Source organism: Pteropus vampyrus, unplaced genomic scaffold, assembly GCF_000151845.1.
Source record: "Pteropus vampyrus isolate Shadow unplaced genomic scaffold, Pvam_2.0 Scaffold130, whole genome shotgun sequence".
Taxonomy (NCBI): Eukaryota; Metazoa; Chordata; class Mammalia; order Chiroptera; family Pteropodidae; genus Pteropus; species Pteropus vampyrus.
In genome coordinates this window covers 4538024-4561590 of record NW_011888911.1, presented here as the reverse complement: position 1 = coordinate 4561590, position 23567 = coordinate 4538024, and the positions used below count along the sequence as shown (strand labels likewise).

At 41.8% G+C, this 23567-nt stretch overlaps 1 protein-coding gene across 5 annotated transcripts in view; it reads right to left on the bottom strand.

The window, feature by feature from the left end:
- LOC105296855 (protein HIRA) overlaps positions 1-23567 on the bottom strand; it is an 80526-nt gene that overhangs the window by 16644 nt on the left and 40315 nt on the right. For all 5 annotated transcript variants that reach the window (XM_023534725.1, XM_011367207.2, XM_023534726.1 and 2 more), the window contains 8 exons: positions 23191-23276; positions 18735-18932; positions 16682-16843; positions 4375-4579; positions 3885-3989; positions 2052-2200; positions 856-1017; positions 173-231 (listed from right to left, as the gene is read on the bottom strand). In XM_023534725.1, coding sequence (XP_023390493.1) covers positions 173-231; positions 856-1017; positions 2052-2200; positions 3885-3989; positions 4375-4579; positions 16682-16843; positions 18735-18932; positions 23191-23276 — 1126 coding nt within the window. The remainder of the gene's footprint in view (positions 1-172; positions 232-855; positions 1018-2051; positions 2201-3884; positions 3990-4374; positions 4580-16681; positions 16844-18734; positions 18933-23190; positions 23277-23567) is intronic.

Below are 23567 nucleotides of genomic sequence, written 5' to 3'. Positions count from 1 at the left end.
AGGGTATATATCCCTGCCACACTGAATATATTGGTCTGGGCCCAAAGCCTGGCTTTGGCTCTCTGTCTAGGCTGAGAGGGGCCCTTCCGTGTCAGACCTGGGACGCGAGCTGCCCTACTCCTCCCACCCCCCACCCCCACCAGGGGACCAGGGGCAGCCCACTGCCAGTTACCTGCCAAGATGGAGTGTAGAGACTCTTCTTTTACCACAACTACCTGTCGGTGAACATCCCTAGGAGGGAGATAGGGAATGGCTTATTCTCCAGTCTGAGTAAATGTATCAGAATGTGCCTCGGCACTCAGACCTCTGCTCCACGGTTCCTGGTATACTACCACCCCTAGCCTCCCCTGAGAGGGGCTCTGGGCTACAAGCAACTTCTGCTCCCCATGTGCCACTCTACTCACCCACATAAGTCTATGGCAGAGAGCTCAAGCAACAGAGCTGTGGGGCTCATACCAATGCCGCACCAACTTTGGGAGAAGTGTGGCAATATTATGGCATCTGAGAGCTCATTTCTGATGAACTCTATATAAGGACCCTGGCACATGCAATTAGGCATTGTGATTAGTCATGTGCTTTGCTCTTATAAGGATGGCAGCAGGGGCAGGCGGCCTGTCCCACTTCCGCTTGCACTCCCCACCCCCTCCACCACCATACACACACACAAGGTGACCATCATAAGCAGTGTCTGACTGCTCAAGGTCTCTTCTACTGTTAAGACTCCCATGCCAGTAGGTTCCAAGGGATCCTCTGGTGGCCTCCTCCACTGTCTTCCCTGTCCCTGCAGTGAAGGGGAACCTGCACAGCTCATCCTGCCCTGCCTGGAGCCTACCTCACCCCAAGCTTGTCTCTTACCAGACAGATAGTGTAGCTGCAGCAGTGAGCGCCATGACGTATGAGCCTGTACAGTGCAATGTGGAGATTGGGGACGGCAGGAGGATGGGAGGGAGGAGGCGGCGACCACAGGAAGAGAACACTGACAGCATCCTCTTTTCACAGGCGACACATACCACGTCACTGAGAAGGCAGAGAGGAGGTAGGTATCATGATGATCAGGTGCTGTGGCGGAGGCAGCAGCCCCAAGATGCAAAGCCTTCCCTCTGCCTGGGCCTGAGTCAGAGCAGGTACAGTAGAGGGAGAGGCCGGGAGAGGGCTTGCCATGAGGACTAGAGCAGGGCAGGGCAGGAGGGCTGATGGAACCTGAGACCTCTCATTAGAGACTATGTTCTCCTCCCCCATTGGGGCTGCTCAAGCTTTTGTGAGCTAACCCTAATGCTGACCCATGGGGGTGGGTGCTTTAGAGGATCACTGCACTGACGGTGACCCAGGAAGCACACCTTGCTCGTCATATGAGACCATACAGTGCCCACTCGACAGTCTCTTGGCTACAACTAGCCAGACTGGTCCTGAAAAGGCCTCTGGCAAGACAGGCCAGGAGAAGTGTGAGAATGATGGAGTGTGTCTCCATAAAGTATACCAGCTGTGTGCTCAGAAGGCCTTTCCAGCTAGGGAGGAAGAGGTGCATACACAGACAGCATCAAAGGATCGTAGCCAAAGAAGCCATTGGGAAGACATTGGATGACTAACACTGAATTAAGGTATCCCCTCAAAGTGCTGAATCTCAAAAGGACTGTGCTGGGGACTCAGGACTGTCAAAAATCTATCCTGACCTCCTTGGATTATAATCTGGGGTCCAGTGAAAGAACCAGCCCAAGTCAGAGCCAGACGGAGATCGGCTTGGAAATTGAGACTTCAGGAATCTGGCCAGACAAGGAAACCGGAACACCTCGGTAGAAATCCTGGCTTAGGTGAGCCTCTAGGACTCTGTTTCCCGACCTGTACCACACGATGACACCAACTTCACTGGGTGCTGCAGGGACTGAGATGGCAAATGCACACCCTCAGCCTGAAGCAAGGCCTGGTGCAGGCCTCCATGGGAGCTAGCACGTGGGAGTAGTACATCTCCTCAGACAGCAACAGGGCCACACAGTTCAGCACACGGTGCTTGCTTTACATGAATAGCTGAGTCAAGCAAAGACCCTCACCCTTACCAGCTACCAGCAGCAGTGAGGATCCGGCTGGTGAGCACCGTCTCCCACTCCTTCCCTTCCCTGTTACATTTCAAGCGGCTCAGCTTCACTCCCCCTACGGCTGTCACTTCATTCTCCACCTCAATGTACATGGAGGGGTCGGAGCTCACCTGAATGGAGGAAAGCAAACACAACGTTCTTTTCAGACAATAGCGGGCCCAACAGACTTGGATCATGGGACAGGGGAGATGCTTAGTGGCCCGAGGCCCTGGGCCCTGAGCCCTGAGGCAGGGGGAAGACACAAGAGATAGAGCAGGCTGGCCAACAAAAGGGTGGCAGTAGTTATAGTAACAGGGTGGGAGACAACGGAGCTGGATGTACAGCCCGCCAGGGCAGGGAGAATGCTGGGAGCTGGTTTGTGCCTTGTCATCCATGTAGTAGAGCAGAAAATTGGTGTTAGAGATAAAGACTCCTAACCCCACCCTGCCTCTCACAAGGGAGCATGGAGAGAAGGCACATGACTTGTCAAGAGCACACTGCAAGTGAGAACCATAGCCAGCTGGGGACAGAGCTGGAAGTGAGACATTGGGTCTCCTGCCTCCTAGTTGATGGTCTTCGAAGTACTTAGCAATAACAGAGTCTATGCCGGTACCTGGAGGAAAAGTCTAGAAAACCTAAAGTCCTCTTTAGTTCCTTTGGTAGTGAGCCTCAGTCTGCTTATCTGAGACCAACCTCATGGGAGTGTTCCCAGAAGAGCATGTGCCTAGTTTAGTGCCTGGCTCTACGTGAGCTCAGCCTTACCTCTTGTGTCCAGGGAGATGACTGACAGATTTTGTGTATGGAAAACTAGGCAGAATGGCTGAAGTTTGCATTTATGTGGCCACGTGAGTGGGTGAGCTGGGGCAGAGAGCCATATATGGCCAGGAGCCAAGCTTCCAGAAAACAATAACAGCCCCATGCAGCACTCAGTGGTGAAGCCCTCAGGGGAAGCTGAAGGAGTTTGGAAGCAGGGATTGTGCACCCTGCCTCCACACACATCAGCAGCAAGAACAAATCATGTGGGTTCCTACCCTTAGGCCCAGAAGCATCTGTGGCAGGAAAGACTGACACCTGCTCTCAGGCACTCCATAAGGACAAGCCTAGGTTGCGGCAGTATGCAGCCAGTGGGAAGTAACCTGCATATGGGGTCCTAAAAGGTTTCCCAACGATATGCACCTGAGTTGAGGTACAAAGGGCGTGAGGTGACGGCATGTGCAAAGGTCTGGCATGGGTGCTGCATTGAGTGACTATTGGAGCTCTGGTTATAACGGGTTGTTTGCTCTAGAATAATAAAACTGTGTTTTGAACAAGCACTTGGTTACAAGCTTCCACTCTGAGAGCTCACACAGCCCTGATGATGGCTTCATGCTGAATCCTGAGAAGTGAACAGGGCCAGAGGGCTGGTCAGAATACCACAGAGTCCAATGCGCACTGAGCCTAAGACTGTCCAGGGCCAAGTATAAAGCCTAAGGAGGCTTCTATGAGAAGGGACATCTGAGACAAGCCATGAAGGAGCTGGACAACCAGAAGATCGCAGCAAGGACTGTGAGAACAAACCCACAGAGGAAAAAAGAGGCATGGGGGGCGGGGGTGGTAGGCACAAGGGGGCTCCTAGAGAAGAGGCAAGCAATCTAGCTAATAATACTGATGGTTGCCCTGATCAACTACAACTTCCTCCAGAAGGTGACGGAGAGCCACTGGAAAGCAGCCCTATCAATGACAATTCAGGGTTTACACTGGGATGGGGGGAATGGAGAAAGAAAGAGCGTGCACGAAGGTCCACAGCTGTGAGGGAGAGGCAGGAGGCCTGCTCACCTGGAGGGTGAATGCTCTCTGGGGGCCCGGCATGGGCAGCTTCAGTGCAGGCGCTGGTACAGACAAACACACGGTGTCCTTCTCTGCAGTCAGAGCAGCTGGGGACTACAAAAGCAGAAATGTCCCTGAGCCCCTCCCCAGCACTGTAGGGCAGTGTCAGGTAAAGGTGAGTCACCTAGAGGTGAGGTGGGCCTGTTCCCTAAGCATTTCCACCCACTCTTCAAGGCCAACAGTGCAGACGAACGCTCTAGTGATCCCACTTTACAGATGAGGTAGCTGATGCCAAAAAGCTGCTCAAGGACTCGGGGTGGGTCAAGGGCAGGTCTGAGGAAGATCATGGCCTCCATGCTAACTCCGGGGAATGTATGTCTAAGCCAGCTGTCCCTACACTGATGAAGGAGACTGCGGTATGCAGGGCCTCCCTTCCTCCCAGTTGGACACAAGCACACTCCAGCACGGAGCTCAACAGGTAGGTTAGGAGAGGCCTTACCTGGACAGAAAGAGACATGGGCAAGAGCCGGGAGTCCTTCCGGGGCCGCCCTTTCTTCTTCTTCTCCACTGTCTCTGCCTCGAGCTCCAGTTTTCGCTTGGAGAATGAGGAGGGCTTGGCCACAGGGAGCTTCTCATCGCTGTCACTGCTGCTCTCTAGAAGGTCCCGGGGCCTCAGCTCTTTCACAAGGTTTTGTTCTTTCAACCTGCACAAACACAGACACCCATGGCTTTTTTCCATATGACTATTAATTTATAATAATCAATAAAATCCATACTCATCTCCAAAAGTTGATACATTAAAAAAGTAGGAGAGGACTTCTGGTTTCTGCTCTAACATGCAAAGAGCTTGGAACTCATCAATCTCATCCTCAAAATAAGAGGAAACTGAAAAACTGAAAATCGACAACTCTTTGTAGATCTATCAGAGAAATGAAATTATAGGGTAAACTGCCACCCCCCAAAAACTAGAGGAACAGGAGAAGACCAAAACAAAACAAAACAAAACAAAACAAAACAAAACACCACAGCTCACCTGGAACAGAGGCCCCTGGAGTCCTAACCAGCAGGAAGATTTAAAAATTATGGTAACTGGTATATTGTTGGAGGCCAAGTTTGGGCTGGCTTGCAAGTTAAAACTCCTGGGGTTTGTTAAGTTTTACCTCCAGGAGTGCCACCAAGTTCTCATGGGTGAATCAGGGATGGAGTGCACCCCTTGTGTGCTTTGGACTGAGGGATGGGGGAAATTAACTATTTTGAAACACAACCAGAGTTCTGTTCTCCTTAACAAAAGCTTGCCCCTCAGGGAAACTACTTTACTAGATTATGGGACCTGGGTGAAGGGCAATTAACCAACTCCAGCCTAGTCTTACACAGGCATATACACTAAGAAACTCTTCTGAAGGTTATTGCCCAGGGACTCTGGTCCAACAAAAAAATAAGAATTTTAATCATGAGAAAACAGACTGCTTCTCTTCCCTAATACTTCACCCCCAAATTGACAGGGCTCCAGTATAACAGCAGATTACAAATAAAAGAGTTGCAAGATACAGACTCTACTTAACAAGGAGTTTCTAGGGAAACCCAAAGACGAAAGAGGAACAAAAACAAGGACACTGGAGGAAATTGAAGCCTCTGACCTCTACAGCTACAGGAAGCAGTAAACACAGCCTAACTCTTACTCAGATAAACAAAACCTCATACTAAAAGCCTCTGTTACCTTAGTTCCTATTACTCAGTGCATTATGTCCAATTTTAAACAGAAAATTATAAGGCATGATAAAAGAGAAAACAAAATCAAACAGAAAACAAATGAAACACAGTCTTAAGAGAGGAAACAAGCATCAGAAACAACTGGATATGGCAGAGATTTTGAAATTATTAAGCTAAGATTTTAAATAACTATGTTATAGTGCTAAGGGTATCTATGGAAAAAGCTGGACAACATACAAAAACAGATGAGTAATATAAGCAGAAAAATTTAATAATATTGATAATAGCTGAGGATAATAATACGGTAACAGTTGAGAATTTTTCAAAATTAATGAAAGATACCAAATCACAGATCTGAGTTGCTCAAAGAACACCAAGCAGTATAACTACCCCCAACTCTATACCTATACATAATATACTCCAACTACAAAAAACCAAAGACAAAAGAAAATCTTGAAAGAAGCCAGAGGAAAAAGAACACTTTATCTACAAAGGTCAAGAAAAAGAATGACATCAGACTTCTTTTCAGAAGCATTCAAGTAAAAAACAAGTGAAATATTTAAAGTGTTTAGAAAGAAAACACTAACCTTGAATTATCTATCCACTGAAATTGTACTCCAAAAGTAAAAAAAGAAATGAAGGCTTTCTCAGACAAAACCAAATAAAAAAATGCTAGAGGGAATTTTTTGCCAGCAGATCCACCTTGCAAAAAATGTTAAAAGAAGTCCTTCAGAGAGAAGTAAAATGATACAGGTTAGAAACTCAGATCTGCATGAAGGAAAGAAGAGTATCAGAGAAGGAATAAATGAACATACAACTTTTTATTATTCTTAATTAAAATTCTTAGAGATAACTTTTGTTCAAACTGGTAACAACAACAATGTATTGGATGACCATAACTTATTAATAAGTGAAATACATAAATGGTAGCAATGTTGAGTCACGGAAAGGAAAAACTGGAAATACTCTGTTGTAAGGTCCCTTAAGTGGTAAATGTTATTTGAAAGTGTATTTAGTTATAAATGCTTATTGCAAGATATTCTTAGATAATGTTAAGAGATGTGAGAGAGAAGAGTAAATGGAATCATGTATAAATTAATCAGGTAAAAACCAGAAAAAGTAGAAAAATAAGAGGAGATTAAAAAAAAGTTCAATGACTAGAAACAGTTAAAAAATATGGTAGATATTAATCCAACTATATCAATAATCATTTTATATGTGAATGTTCTAAATATACCAGTTAAAACAGGGGTCCTCAACCTCTGGGCTGTGGACCAGTACTGGTCCGTGGCCTGTTAGGAATCGGGCCACACAACAGGAGATGAGCGGCAGGCAAGCAAGCGAAACTTCATCTGTATTTGCAGCCACTCCTCAGTGCCAGCATCAACCCCTCAGCTCTACCTCAGATTATCAGGCATTAGATTCTCATAGGAGCACTTGTCCCCAGTGCCCAAAAGGTTGGGGATCACTGAGTTAAAAAACAGAAACTGACAAAAAGGATGAAAAAGAAGACCCAATTATAGGTTGTCTATAAGAAACTCAGTTTAAAGATAAAGACACAGATAAATTAAAAGGGATGGTTCCAACTATATGATATTCTGAAAAAGAAAAAACTACAGAAACAGTAAAAAGGTCAGCAGCTGCCAGGGATTAAGGAGAAGGAAGGATGAATCAGTAGAGAACATAGGATTTTTAGGTCAATGAAACTATTCTAATACTATAATGGTGGATACACGTCATTATACATTTGTTCAAGCCCATAGAATACACAAAACCAAAAGTGGAACCTAATGTAAACTACAGACTTTGGGTGATAATGATGTTAACGTAGATTCATAATTGTACAAACATATCACTCAGATGTGAGATGTTGACAGTGGAGGCAGAGAACCTTAAACAGTTGTAAGAAAATAAAAGTGTATTAAAAAAGGAGGGAATGGAGAAAGATATGTCATGCTAACACTAATTAAAAGAAAGCTGGAGTAGCTATATTAATTTCAGACAAAGCAGACATCAGAGTAAGGAAAGTTATCAAGGGTAAAGAGGAGCATTATGCAATGACAACAGGGTCAGTTTTCCAAGAAGACAAAGCAATCTTTAATGTATAAACTCCCAACAGAATGGCAAAATACATGTGGCAAAACTGATAAAACAAGGAGAACTAGAGAAATCCATTATTAGAGTTGGAGATTTCAATATACCTCTATCGGTATCTGACAGATCCAGTAGACAGAAAATCAATAAGGACATAATTGAACAGTATGATTACTCATTAGATTTAATTGACATTTATAAAATAAATACTTCATTCAACAATAGTGGAATACACATTCATCTCAAGATCATATGGAACATTCACTAAGACAGATCACATTCTGGGTCATAAAACATAGACTAACAAATTTAAAAGAATCATACAAAATATGTTTCCAGACCACAATAGAATTGAACTAGACATCAATAACAGAAAGACAGCTGGAAAACCCCCAAATAGAGATTAAATAGCACACTTTTAAATAACACATGGGAGGAAAAAGAAAAAAAGTCTTAAGAGAAATTTAAAAACATTGAATCAAATGAACATGAAAATAGAATTTGTCAAAATTTGTGGGATACGGTGAAAGCAGTGTTTGAAGGGAAATTTATAGCAGAGAATGCATATATCTGAAACAAAAAAAAATCTGAACTAAAAAATATCTAAACTTCACCTTTAGGAACAAGAAAAAATAAACAAGCAGAAGCAAGCAGAAGAAAATAATAAAAATGATATAATGTAATATTAATGTAATAGTAAGCAAAATAAAATAAAGCAGACAGAAAATAAATAATAAAAATTAGAGCAGAAATCAATTAAATCAAAAACAAGAAAACAACAGAGAGAAATAAATGAAATAAAAAGCTGGTTTTTTTGGAAGAATTAATAAAATTGATAAACTTATAGCCAGGCTAACCAAGAAAAAAAGAGAAAAGACACAAATTACGAATATCAGAAATGAAAGGGGACCCTCACTACTAATTCCATGGACAATAAAAGTATCAGAAAGAAATATTATTAACAATTCTATACCCATAGATTTGATAACTTAGATAAAATGGACCAGTTCTTTGAAAAAAAAAAAAAATCCACTTAAACTCACACAAGGAAAACTAACTTACTAAATAGGCGTATATCTATTAAAGGAATTGAATCAACAATTAATAACCTTCTAAGAACGAAAGCACCAGGCCCAGACAGTTTTACTGAATCCTATCAAACATTTAAGGAAGAAATGACACGAATTCTCAACAATCTGTTCCAGAAAATAAAAGCAGAGGAAATAAACCCTAACTCCCATGAGGTTAGCATTACTCTAATACCAAAACCAAATAAAGACATTACAAGAAAGAAAAACTATAAACCAATATCTCTCCTGAACATAAATGCAAAATCCTCAACAAACTATTAGCAAATTGAATACAACAACGCACAAAAAGAATTATAGAAAATGACCAAGTGATATTTATTACTGGTTCAACATTCAGAATTAAGGTAATCCATCACATACGACAAGGCTAAAGAGAAAAGTCTTAAAATCATATCAATAGAAAAAGCAGATGACAAAACCAAATATCCAGGTATGAAAAAAAACTTAGGAAACCAGGAATAGAGGAGCACTTCCTTAACTTGATAAAGAATATCCACAAAAAGCCTATAGAAAAAATATAGACATGTGAGTTTATTTCTGGACTCTCGCTTCTGTTCTTTTGATCTTATTTGCCCTGTGCCAATATCATACTGTCTTGATTATTATTGCTTTATAGTTAGGTTTGAAATTGGGAAGTGTGAGTCCTCCAGCTTTGCTCTTTTCCCCCCTTTGAGTGTTTTGGACTATTTTTAGGCCCTTGAGTTTCAATATGAATTTTGGATCAGCTTGTCAATTTCTAAAAAAAAAAAAAAAAATAGAAGCCAGCTAGAATTCTGAAAAGGACTGTGTTAAATCTGTAGGTCAATTTGGGGAGTACTAACACCTTCACAATATTAAGTCTTCCAGTCTATGAACATGGAATGTGTTTCCATTTATTTAGGTCTTCTTTAATTTCTTTCAACAAGGTGTTGTATTTCCAGAGTATAAGTTTTATACATTTTAATTCTTTTGTTAAATTTATTCCTAAGCATTTTATGCTTTTTTATGCTGTTGTAAATAGAATTGTCATCTTAATTTCATTTTTGGATTGTTCTTTGCAAGTATATAGAAAAAAATTGATTTTTGTATACTGACCTTGTATCCTGCAACCTTGCTTAAGTGATTAAGTGTAGAAATTCTAGTATGATGTTAAATAGATACGGTGAGAGCTGACATCCTTGTCTTGTCCCTGATCTTAAAGGGAAAGCATCCAGTCTTTTACCGTTAAGTATAATGTTAGTTATGGGTGTTTCAAAGACACTCTTTATCAGACTGAGCAGGGTTCCCTTCTATTCCTAGTTTGTGGATTTTTTTTTTTTTTTTTTTTAATCGTGAACAGATATTAGAGTCTGGTCATGTGGTATTTTTGTTTCTACTGATAGTGTATTACGTGAATTGATTTTCATATGTTGAACCAATTTTGCATTTCTGAGATCAATCCTACTTGGTCATTATGTATGCTTATTTTTATGTTGTCATATTTTTGAGGATTTTTGTGTTCATATTCATAAGAGATACTGGTTTATAGTTTTCTTTTTTTGTGATATCTTTGTCTGCTTTTGGTATCTTGATAATACTGGCCTCATAGTATGAATTGGGAAATGTTCTCTCTATTTTTTGGAAAAGTCTGTGAAGAGTTGGAATTAATTCTTGAAATGACTGGTAGAATAAAGGAGTAAAACCATCTGGGCCTGGGCTTTTCTTTGTGGGTAGTTGTTTTAATTACTAATTCAAAGTCTTTATTTGTTATAGGTCTATTCACACTGTCATTTCTTCTTGAGTCAATTTTAGTATTTATGTCTTTCTAGGAATTTGTTGATTTCCCCTAAGTTATCTAACTTATTGATATATAATTAAATATATCTTCATCCTTCTTATTTTTGTAAACGTTGTGATAATATCTACTCTTTCATTTCTGATTATACTTAATTATACTTTAATACAACTATGTCCTGCTTTTTTCAAATAACACTCCACCTGAACTATTTTTCTATACTTCTTTAGTCTTCATAAACATTAATGAGAGGCTAAATAATCAAGTTTATTTCCTCAACATTTGTCTTTTAAAGAAGTTGGGTAAATGTTTTCTATTATAATGCTACAATAAACATCTCTGACATCACAGAAACCCTGGGTCAAAGATACCATTACTGAACTCCTTCCCTCAAGAGTTCACCATGAATTACACTCCAGCCTGGAGCCTGAAAGCCTTCATCCCTGCCTGCCTACTCTCTACTGGCCAGCAAGTGTCAGCAAGGGCCCTAGGCCTATTTGCCCCTTCTGGGTACTGTCTTCTGCTGTTCTCCTTTCTAGTAGCCTAGGTCATAGAATTGTGGGCAGGTGCGTCAATGAGTACAATCCTGGATTCTATTCATTTGCACCCATGTAAAAAATTGGGAAAAACCAGGAACCTCTGACTTTGAAACCAAAGAGGCTGCTCCCACTTCTAATGTCCTATTAAAGGGCAAAGCATTACCTTGATGTTCTGGAAACCCTAAATCAGTGCTTCCCTAAATCCTAAAAATTTCAGATTTTTTGTGTAACTATATAGTTTCATAAAACACAGCAAGAATGTCAAAGCAATGTCAAGCTGTCATACAAGTTTCTAAATTATTTGATCCTTTCTGAGCCCATCACAAGACTAGCTCATGCATCTCATTTTGCCTGACACTGTTGTAGCTCAGGCTGCCTCATCCTCTAGGGCTAGGACCTCTACAAGAGCCTTCAGTAGTTTCCCCACCTCCTGCCTCTGCCTGCCACCCTGTTCAGGCCTGTACCAGTGGTCACCTAGTACTCCTGGTAACACGAGGCTGTAGAACTACAACAGCTGCCTCTCTTGCAAACAGTTTCTGTAGATTAGGCCAACCTTGACATCTCTGTGCCTCTGACACATAGCCTTAAGGCAGGGTGGAGTGAAAGACCCACAGGTTCACCTAGGACTGCCATCCTGCACTTGGGAGGCTAGCATTCAGCCCCCAGACTCACCTGAGGCACTTGACTAAGTAGTGTGAGTCAAGTTGCAGGAACCTCACTGCCCAGCCATCACAAGATACAGCGAAGGAACAATTAACAGGAGCTGACATGTGCTGCTCACTGTGAAAACAGGACCAGGACATGGTGGCCTATCTTCAGTCCACAAGACACATCTCCTAAGAGGAAGGGCTCCTGGGAGAGCCATTCAGCCTGGGAGGAGATAGGCTCAGAAAAACTATGTCTTGCTCAAAATCACTCTACCACAAATTAGGGCGCTGGTACTCAACTGCAATGTATATAGCTCTAAGCACTGCTCCTAATCACATGACACTGTGCCCCAATGGAAAACCTCTATTGATAAGTGTTTCAAAAGATCCCTCATGGCTTTTACTGAGAATTAATGCAAGAAACAGCCATATCAAAAAAGATACAGTTTCTATAAAAAGACTTTATTAAAGATGCTGTGGTTTACTTTATTCCATTTTCCTCATATGAGGATCCAACCATAATTTCCTCTTAGAATTTAGCACCAGGCTCTTGGAATCTTACCAAACATCCTGCTGCCTTGGAAGCAGAAAGCTCAGCCCTAAGTCATTGCTCACTTATCGCCACTTTCAAGTAAGAAGCCAAAAATGGCAAAACTTGATGGTCTCCTTGCTGGAGCTGTATGTATGGCTGAAAGGTCTTGTAAGACCTTGAAGACACAGTTACTGAGGGACAAACCTTGGCAGCATCAGGGCCCAGGTCACGTAGTTAAAACTTTGTCTTCTCACAGCGAATTCAAGGGATATCCTCTGCACTTCTCAAATCAGGGTTTGTACTCCCCGAGAGATAGGAAATGATGCAACAAGGGCCATAGAAACCCACAAGGCAAACAGGAGGCTTCCTCAATGAACAGAAGGAATTTCTGTCTATAGCATTCTATGGTTCCTCTAAGATGGAGATTTAGTTTTATTTATTCTGTTCAGAACTCACTCCATTTCCAAGACCGAGGTTTCAACACGGGTTAGGTCTGTAAAACATCAGCCACTCCCTCTTGACAACTGTCCCACAACGTACCCTCTTTGGGGAACTCCTGCCAGGTGTACGTGGACTCCTGCCTCTGCCTCCTCTCTCTAGTCTCTTCTCCTTAGGCTCCACCTGTTCACCTCTGCAGTTCTGAGGAATTGAGGGCAGTTCCTCAGATCAAATGTTCTCTTCATCTGGGTCTCATCTGCTGTCAGATATTCCCACTGACTTTTTAACTGGAATGATTATTATTTTTCTTTTCTAAAAGTATTTTGTGGTTAATTTCCAAATCTATGTAGTCTTTTCTGACAGTGTATTATTCCTTTTATATATATATTTTTTGAGTTATAATTCACATACAAGCATACATTAAAGATATTGTGGGTTCAGTTTCAGACTACTGTACTAAATATCATGATAAAATGAGTCACTGGAATGTTTGGTTTCTTGGTGCATATAAGTCATGCTTATACTACACTGTAGTCGATTAAGTGTGCAATAGCATTATGTCTGAAAAAACAATGTATATAACTTAATTAAAAAATAACCTTATTTCTAAAAACTGCTAACCATCATCTGAGAGGTTTTAGTGAGTCACACATAATCTTTTTGCTGGTGAAGGAGGGTTTACCTTCAATTTGTAAAAATAAAAAATTTTTAAAAAGGCACTATCTGCAAAATGCAAAAAGACAAGGTATGCTGGTACCATAAAAGTCACCATTTTAAAGTACAGAACTCAGTAGTTTTTTGTATATTCATAAGGTTATGCAATTATGACTATCTCATGCCACAGTATTTTTCATATTCCCACAAAGAAACTGTACCCATCCTCCCTTCTCCCCAGCCTCCCACAACAACTAATCTACTTTCCATCTCTATGGATTTGCCTATTTTAAATACTTACTATAAATGGAATCATACAATATGTGGCCCTTTGTGACTGGCTTCTTTCACTTAGCGTAATGTTTTCAAGGTTTATCCCTTTTGTAGCACATATAAGTACTCCATTTCTTCTTATTGCCAAATAGTATTATACTGAATGGATATGCCACCTTTTAAAAATCCATTCATCACTTGATGAACATTTAAATTGTCCCCACTTTTTGGCTATTACAAGTAATACTGATATGAACATTTGTATACAATTTTTTTTCATGAACATGTTTTCAATTCTCTTGCATATATACCTAGGTGTGGAGTTGCTGGGTCATATGGTAACTCTATTTAACCGGTTGAGGAACTTCTAGATTGTCTTATAAAGAAGCTAAACCATTTTAAAATCCCACCAGCTCTCTGTGAGGGTTTCTGATACTGTCCCATCCTCATCAACACTTATTATCTGGCTTTTTAAATTTAGCTATCCTAGTGGGTATCTCATTGAGGTTTTGATTTGCATTTTCCTGATAGCTAATGATGTTGAGTGCTTATCGGTCGCTGCATATCTTCTTTGGAGAAATTTCTATGCAAATCCTTTGCTCATTTTTAAATTGGGTTATTAGTCTTTTTATTGTTGAGTTGTAAGAGTTCTTTACAATTGAATCCTAGATCTTTATCAGATGTGATTTGCAAATATTTTCTTGCATTTCATAGGTTGTCTGCTCACTGTTGATAAAGCTCTTTAAAGAGCAAAAGTCTTAAATTTTGATGAAGGCTAATCTATTTTTTCTTTAGTTGCTTGTGCTTTAGATGTCAAATTTAAGAAACAGTTGCCAAATTCATGGTTACATAAATTTATATCTATGTTTTATTCTAAGAGTTTTTAAAATTTTAGCTTACATTTAGTTCTTTGACCCCTTTTGAGTTAATTTTTGTATAGAAGAAAGTATATTAATCTTTCCTCACATCTTCTGTTATATCTTTCATGTTGTTGATAACTTTAAACATATTCATTTTATAGTCTTCATCTGACAATTCTATGATCAGAGGTTTATAGAGGTCTAAATCTCCTGTTCCTAATGTCTCCTGACACTTGTATATAACCTACTATTTCTTCACATGTTTTGTTACTTTGGATTGAATCCATCCCAGGCAGTGCTTCTCAGTGAGAAAGCTGTAGCCTCTGGAGTCAGGGAAATGTCCCTGGCAAGCTGCTTTGCATTTACTTTGTCAAATCCCTCTGGATGTTAATTAGACCAGAATTTCCTTTTGTGTTCATTTCATGGCTTGATTTCTACAGGACAGAGGCTGTCTTAAACTGATCCCCAATCCACAAGAGGGCAGGCCTGTGGCTAATAGTCTCAGGAAAGGACTGTTAGCCATGGTCTCAGGCTGCCAGTCAGGTTTTTTCTAGTTCCCCCTTTTACTGGAGGTGTACTTTTCAAGCAGTTTGGCTTAACGCTAATGTCTTAGTTTTAACCTCCTACATCAGGGGTCCCCAACCCATAGGCTGCGGAATGGTACCAGTCTGTGGCCTGTTAGGAACCAGGCCGCACAGTAGGACGTGAGTGGCGGGCGAGCAAGTGAAGCTTCATTTGTATTTGCAGCCACTCTCCAGCACTAGCATCACCACCTCAGCTCCACCTCAGATCAAGCATTGGATTCTCATTGAAGAACTGGTCTCTGGTGCCAAAAAGGGCAGGGACCGCTGCCCTACATGGCTCAGGCCCAAGGCCCTCTGTTCAATCCGTGTAGCCATTATAACTCAAGGTCTTTAGTCATCATGTTAGCCTACCCAACCCAACGCATAGTGTGGATCTGCCCATTGCTCTGGGTGATTTGTTCACTCTCAGATTTGGGCTCCTGGAGACTTCCCTTATTTTCTTGTGAACTACTCATGTGTTTTAAGGATGTGTGTTACAGTTCATCCAGCATTTCAAAGTGTTTAGCAGAAGGAAGGCTTTCAGATCTTCCCTTTTGCTGGACACAGAAACTGCTAAAGAGATCACTCGGAATATCTGTATACTGAAACAAGCATGATCACACTATAGAGTAGAATACAAGGTCCCACACCAAAGTCATAGATGCAGCAGTTGACTTGAAGGGACAGTCCTCCTGTGCTAGTTTCCAAGGCCTGTTCTCCAAGGAGAACAAATCCTAATCAGACAAGTAGTTTCAAGATCATTAGTGAAACCTTGGAGACGGCATACTTCGGCTTTAGTGCCAAGACACCATCTACTGCTAGGAGAGGTCTCAACACAAATGCTCCCTTCACTGGCCATCTGCTTAGCTGTATGGCTATTGCAAAAGTCTGTGACCAACGTCCCTACATTTGGCTGATGGTGGCACAGGCTAGGTAGGGTGTGTCTGCCCAGGGCTGCTGAGCACTAATCACCTCAAGGTGGGATGCAACACTGAGGACAACAGTTAAGCCACAGGCCCCTGTGGAGGAAGGTGGCCCAATCCACCTCTGACTCTCCCAGCCCCCACCTCACTGGGCTGTGCAGTGAGCTCCATTCTGTGGCACACTCCCCCAGGAGGCAGAGAAGCTTAGCGCCAGTGGCAGAGACTAATAATACACTAGCTCTGGCCACCTTGGGAGGACTCCTGCAACTCTAAGATATAAAGAACTACATCCCACATGACTTGGCCACTGTGTGCTAAAGGAGGTGCAGAGAATGGACAAGTAGCAGAGGGCTTGCAAGAATTCAGCCATGGTGCAACAGTATCAGAGCCTTCCATCTCCCCAACCAATCTCCTGCTCCTTTTCTGGGAAAACTCTGGGCTCCAATCAAACAACATTATTCTCAACGCATCTTCCACACTGACCAGCCATCATGCTGTTGCCTTTGTTGTCCTTGTGCCTGCTTTGTCCTCTCCCACGGCTCTTTGTAGTCATTTTCCCACTTGAATCAGCGGCTCCTTTCTCCTTGGAGCCAGGAGCTCCCAGTACAGAGAGACTAGAGTCTGCTCCCCCAGGGAGGGCAAGCTGATCAGTGGGAGAGTAGATGCTGCACTGCTGGCCTGAGACTTCATCCTTCCCAGTCTCTCTGAGCCCCACAAACTATCACCTACCTTTCTACAGCTGTTGGAGTCACACTGGTCAAGGTAGGAGCACCTGGTGTGGCTTTGGACCGCTCCGTGAACCGGGAGTCGAACGCTTTCATGGGTTCGATCTTGGACGGGGTTGTTAACACAGAGGGGGATGATGCAGCAGGAGTCGAGGTAGCGTTCACGCTGTGGTTGGGGAAGAAAATGGCAAAGCATGTCAAGGACAACCCATCGAGGATTTGGGAGTCTGGGATTTGCATTACTTGGAGCCAAGTGAAAGAGGCACAAATATCAAACTTCTATAAAAATAATTTCAGGATATAATCTACTATTCCTATTTCTTTAATATTTTTTCGTGTGTTAAGATTCTGAAAGTTTGGCTAAGAAGGTCATAAGCAAATTGCACTCATATTCTAAGAACTTCCAGGGGTAGCATAGGGCCTAGAAAGTGGTTCTTACAATCCTTCTTTCTCACCATATGGCCCTATTTCTACAGCTTGAATATAGCACCCCAAACCACTCCAACCACCAGCTTTTCCCACTTCAACAGTGGGTCTGACAAAAAGAGCCTCACCTGGGGTCTTGAAGCCACTATTTCTGTTCTTCATCCTCGCACTCAGGTGGCCCCTCCCATCTCACTGTGACACTCTCCTCCAAGAATTCTTTACACCCTACCTCAAGTGCTCATCCCATAGCCCTTGCCTTCTACTGCACAGAGAAAGGAGAGCCCAGGAACAAGCCTAACAGTTTCCCCAGTGTCCAAGTGCATCCCACACACTGGGTCCTGAAGCCACTAAGCCTTCTACTGACCACATCCACCTGCATGGACCCCACACCAGACTCCTGGCAGGCAACCTGGATAACCCTCTCCTCCTCTCCAGGGACATGGCAGGGCCAATTGTTGAAACATTTCACAGATCTGGAGCTTCTCGTCCTTCCCCAGACATCCTTCCTCCCTGGATGCTTTGCTTCCTAACTGGTCTAGCTGCTCTATCTCCTCCTCTTCCCATCCACTATCACATTTCCATCAGACGTGTGACACCTGATGCTTGGTGCATGCCTTTATAGTCATGACACCAGAGCCCAGAAGTAAGATACTGCAATAACATGCGACCCGGTCCCCATCAAGGAGAATCACTCTAACAATAACAGCTGTGTGTGCTAGGGTGGCAGCTACATTTGGGCATCAATGCCTGCTGGAATGATCTAAAGTGCAAGTTCAGAACCTTCTGTGTCTCTCCTCTAGGGAGAAGCCCAGGGTACTTGGCTCAGCACAGAAGCCCAGCTTTCTCCCCACTTTACTGCCACTCCTCAGGGGCTTGGGGTTCTGCTTTTGCTGCTGTCCCTACCCCCTTTCCTTGGTTGGCCTATATGGGCCCTGAGTAGGGCACCCTCTGAGTAGACTTCCCGAGATCTGTCCATCAATCCCCCTTGAATGGCTAGCCATTTCTACCCAGGGGACTCCAGGAGCCATCCCTGCAACCCTATGTCTGCCTTTTTCTCCACCAATGGGACAAGAACCCACCAATCAACCCCTTCGGACTTCTGGGCCCCCAGAACATGTGCTGGGCAAGTGTTTGCTGAGTAAATGGCTCCTGGCTCTTCTTCATGCTCCACTGGTTCTAACTTCTAAGTCGATTTCTAGTTAATAGTAGGGGAAGACATGGGGTCCCTGAGCAATTAATTCTGAGAGTGTGAGGGGAGTCTGTGCCCCAGCACATGAGCACCCTGCCTGAGATGACCGGTGTGGCGATGCTCCCAACAGTACAGTGGAAGCCTAAGCCACCTCCAGTGTAGACCTGCTGGAAGGTGGGGCTGACCCTGAGGCAGGTGATGTGTCCCTGGCTGGTTCCCACCCTTAGCAGCCCAATCCCTGGGCTGCATCTTCCTCCAGGACATGTCCTCACAGCCCTGTGCAACAGAGACTCTCTTGAACAAGGCCTCCCTTCTAAGCAAACCCTCTTCTGCAACCCAACTTCTCTTTTCTTTTTTTATTGAAGAGGCCATGAAGTGTCCCTGGAACTACATGCAAACCTGAACTTCCCAGGGACAGAAGCAAGTCTTGGTGCCTACTCACCTGTCCTTACTGACAGAATCACCCGCAGGCCTGGGGCCGGCAGCTCCCACGGGCTCTGTGGAAGGTTTCAAGACGCCAAAGGAGTTGTGGGTACTGGAGTCCAGGGGCAGTAGCTGTGGACTGCTATGGGAGGAGAGCATGGTGCCTGCCAGGGAGCCTGAGAGTGGGATGCTGTTAAAGAATGCCGTGGAGAAGTCCCTGTTGTCAAGAAGAACAAAGTCAGCTGCAGAAATCAGATACCACATCAAGTGCTTTATACATTCTAAGTAACACTTCTCTGGGTCCAAAGGTAATATATTTTCATGGAAGAAAATTTACAAACTTACAGAAAAGTAAAAAGAAATCTAAAATCACTTCATATACCATGTTTAATTGAATCTAAGGTAAACTGCTACTTTATGTACCACTAAGAAAAAATTGTTACCAAATATAATTGTCAGATGCCACTGGTTATAAGATGCACCCTGATCTTAAAGGTGTTAAAATGTATAAATATGTGTCTCAGACCTAATGAAATGCAGCACAGAGTAGATCTCCCTTTCATTAAGGGCTGTATGGATGTACCATCATTTACCTAACCAGCCTCTATTGAGGAACAACCAGCCTTTTCAGTCACAGACACTGATGCAACAGGAGGCAAGAGACTGCAGTGTTAAGGTTGAGGGCCCAGGGGCCCCAAACCAGCCAGGTCTCACTCCTCGGCCACACACAAGCTCTGAGACCTTGGGTGCTTCAACCACTGTGCTGCAGGTTCCTATCTGCAAAACAAAGAGATAGGACCTTCCCCATGAGATCGCTGTCAGGACTAAAGTTGTTAGTGTAGCAAACACTTGGAACACATAATAGCTCCCCATTATTATAACTGTCATTAAACCTGTTACATGGGATATTACATGGGTAAATGCACATATTACCTGGGATAAATTCGTAGAAGTGGAATTGCAGCAGCAAATGAAATATTCATTGATGATTTTTGATAAATAGTTCTAAATTGCCCACCTTAGAGGTTTAAATTACAACCTGTGTATGAGTCTATTACATCACACGTCACCAATTTTACCAAATTTCATGTTATTTGACAATCTGATAGATGAAAATTGGTCTTACATTTTTAATTTGTAGTTTTCTGATGTAAGCTTGAAATTTTTTCATAAATATCTGATTTCCTTTTTTTATTAACTATTCATATCCTTCATCTGCTGTTCTATTTGGTTATTTGTCTTTATTATTGATTTAAAGACTATTTACATATTAAAAGAATTTCTTATATGAGCAGGAAATATTTTCCCCAGGATGTTGTGTTTTGACTCTTTATTATGTAATTTCTTCACAGACACAAAAAATTGTTATTTTTATACGGTCTAAATTTTGTGTCATTTGTAGAAAAGACTTCTTAACCTCTGAGATTATGAAAATATTCTTCTATAGAATATTTTAAGACTTTAAACAAAAAAGTTAAAATTAAAAAAAAAATCTCTGAGCTGTTCAGATTGTTCTCTGAAAAACCTCTGAACTGTTAAGAATTTTAAGTTGTGAGGTAGGGCTCCAATTTAGTTTCTGGAGTATCAAATAGCCTTGACTGTCACTTATTGACTGTCACATTATTAGGTAATGATTCGTCAAGGATTTAAAATATTACCTTTAAAATTCCCATATTTAGCCTATTTTGGGATTTTCAATTGTATTCCAATGTTCTATTCATGTGTGAGTACCTCACTGTTTTAATTCTTATAGCTTATAAGTTTTAATTTATAGTGGGGCTAGTCTTCCCTGATGAATCTTCTTTTTCAGAAATATTTCAACTATTTCTATTCATTTTTCCATAAAACTTCAGAATCAGCTTGTTTGATTCTGAAAACTCCTGTAGTTATTTGTATTGGCTCATGTTACATTTACAGGTTGAGAGAGATCTGTCATCTCCATGATGTTGCATCATCCTAGCTAGTAAATGGTATGTACTTCCTGTAATTTCTTTGAATTTCCTTTTAGGTCTCTCATAGGATTAAAATTCTTTTCTTCATAAAGATCTACATTTCTTGTTACATTCTAGGTATTGCATTTGTAAAAGTGATTTCTTCCTTTATAATCTTCTAAAAGTAGTTGGTGCTATTTGATCTCATTACGTTGGTTGTATCCAGTCACTTTATTGTCTTCTTTTATTGTCTATGACAGTTTTTCCAGTTCATGCTCTTTTAGATCATATTTTCTTTAAATAATAATACATTTTACCACCTCTTTTCCAGTTTATTCTTTCTCTAGACTAACTTTATGAGCTAGGGACCCTAGAATAATGTCAAATTATAGTGACAAGAGTAGACATTTATTTAGTTTTTTAATGTAATTTGAAATAAGATAGTTTATCAAGTTAAGCACCTATCTATTCCCACTTAAATATGCTTTAAATCAGAATAATGTTGAATAAAAATGCCTTTCAAGTATCTATACAGATGAGATGATCATATAATTTTTTTTTGATCTATTGACATGTAGAAGTAAACTAAGTTTCCAAAAATTGGAACCACCTTGCTTTTATGAAATAAACCTTACCTGATCATATGCATTTTAACACATTGCATGATTGCTTGTTACTATTTTATTTAGGATTCTGCACTGACATTTGGAAATGAGAGTGGTCAGGAATTTATTATGTTCTACCTCTGTAACGTTTTGATGTAAATCTTGTGTTTAAAAAAAAAAAGGTTTTGTAAGCTTTCCTTCCTTTTCTACACACTAGAATATTTTCAATAGTATTAGAATGACCTATTCCTTAAAAGTCTGTTAGAATTTCGTCATGAAGCTTTTTAGTCTGATAGGTTTTGGCAAATTAACTGTGACAATGTCCTCTATTTCTTCTGTAATAATTCATCTGTATGGATTTTCTTCATTTGGGTAATTTTATTTTCCTCAAAAATCATCCACTTTCAATTTTATTTGTACAGAGTTCAGCAAAGCCGTCTTTCACCCTTTTGATTTATTCTTTATCTATGATTATTTCCCACTTATTTCTACTTTAAATATTTGTGCTTTTTCTTTGCTTTCTTGATTAGCTAAGCTAATAATCACCTATTCCATTGCTACTTGTTTTAACATGGCTGTATGAGGTGAGCGAAAAAGCCTTTAAGACCAAAAGAATCAAGTTCTAGTGCCAGAAATATGTGCCCTATGGCAAAAAGCTGGATCGAGTCCAGGCAGGAAGCCATCTACTACCTGCCTCCTTATCAGGTGAAGCCTGGAGGGATCTACAGCACAAAAGTGCCACCATCACCACTTCCAGCACCTCTACAACTCTACTCCCACAAGCCCAGCAGTGTTCAAAGCACAGTCACATACTTGATCTCACTTGGTCTTAATAAAAGGTAGGCAGGTGGCATTACCCCCTATAGGTTCACAGTGGGAAAAATGACTGATCAAAGGAAAATCAGTCTCTGGGAAAAGTCAGGAAACTGGTTCTTCAGGTCTCTGCCCTCCAGGGCCTTAGCATCTGAACACCTAACAAGAAGAGGTCAATCAGCATATCATGAATGAAGGTTTCTTCAGACTTCTAGGAAGGTTTGAAACAGCTCACGGATGAGCAATTGCAAAGTGCAGAGGACTAGTGTGTGTGGTGCCTGAACAGACTGGCTGAACGAATGTAAAACCCAGAGTGAATGAATCACTTCAACAGCGTGGATCTATTTCATTCGCACAGGGCCTTATCATCCTTTGACTAAATATACACTGTTTTGAGGAGAATGACCCACACAAAAGCAAGCTTGACTACAGACAGTGAGACAACAGCAAATGGTGACTCAGTCCATGTCCCTCCTCTCTGCCCCCTCAGGGAAATATGCCTCAGCGCCCCACTCTCCATCTAGAAATTCTACTTCTAGGAAGTAGCCTGAGAAAACAGTCAACAGGCATGCTCAGAGATTCATTTACAATCATAAAACATTGGTCACAAACTACAAGGCCACAGTTAAGGGGCTGGTTAAGTAAATCATGGTACATTCACAGGCTGGGAACCTGGACAATCAGCAAGCCAAAGCTTCAGAGGACTATTTATTAAAATGAATGCAAGGTCAAGATACAGGAACAAGTGGGAAAAAAAGACTGGAGATACAGATACCAGAATGTTAACAGTGATTATATCTGAGAGGCTAGATTATGGGTAATGCATATGTCTTCCTTTGGGCTTCTACTATTTTCAGCAAGATGTATACATGTTCCTTTCACAACCAGAAAAAGGCTACAAAAGGGTTAAAAGAGGAACAAGTCAAGTGTGCATAAGGGCTCTGTGGGTAGCACTGAGCTTTGAGGTTGGTGGGAAGCTGGGCTCAACTCCCTCACTTCCAGAGTCTATGGGTCCAATCAGCCCAAGAGGCTGTGAAGACCCTGATAATGAAAATGCTAACTGCCAAAAGGCAAGAGAAAGACCTCCCAGATAAGGCCACAGAGAGCTCGGTGAATGAACGAGTACCCAGTGTCCAGCTGTGCTATGCAGAGAGGTGTAATTCTTCTCCGACCGTCTGCTGTCCGAGTCTCAACTTGTTTCTTCAGAAGATTCTGGCAAAGTAAGTGACACAAATGAATGGAAAAGTTCCTGCCAACTACCTCCAAACATAAAAAAAGGAAATGTATTCTAACTTCCCCTTCTAACAGGCTTTCTGGTCAAACTAAACTAAGCCACCTAATCAAAGAACAAATGGTTTTATCAGGATGCGTGCTCCACTTCCTGCACAGTAATCAGAAAGGACTGAAAGCTCCCAGCTGAACCAGTTCTGGCACCTTCCTCTACCACCAGCACTGCAGGCCTGGCCAGGTTCCCAAGGCAGTGAGCAACCATGGGGCTCAACA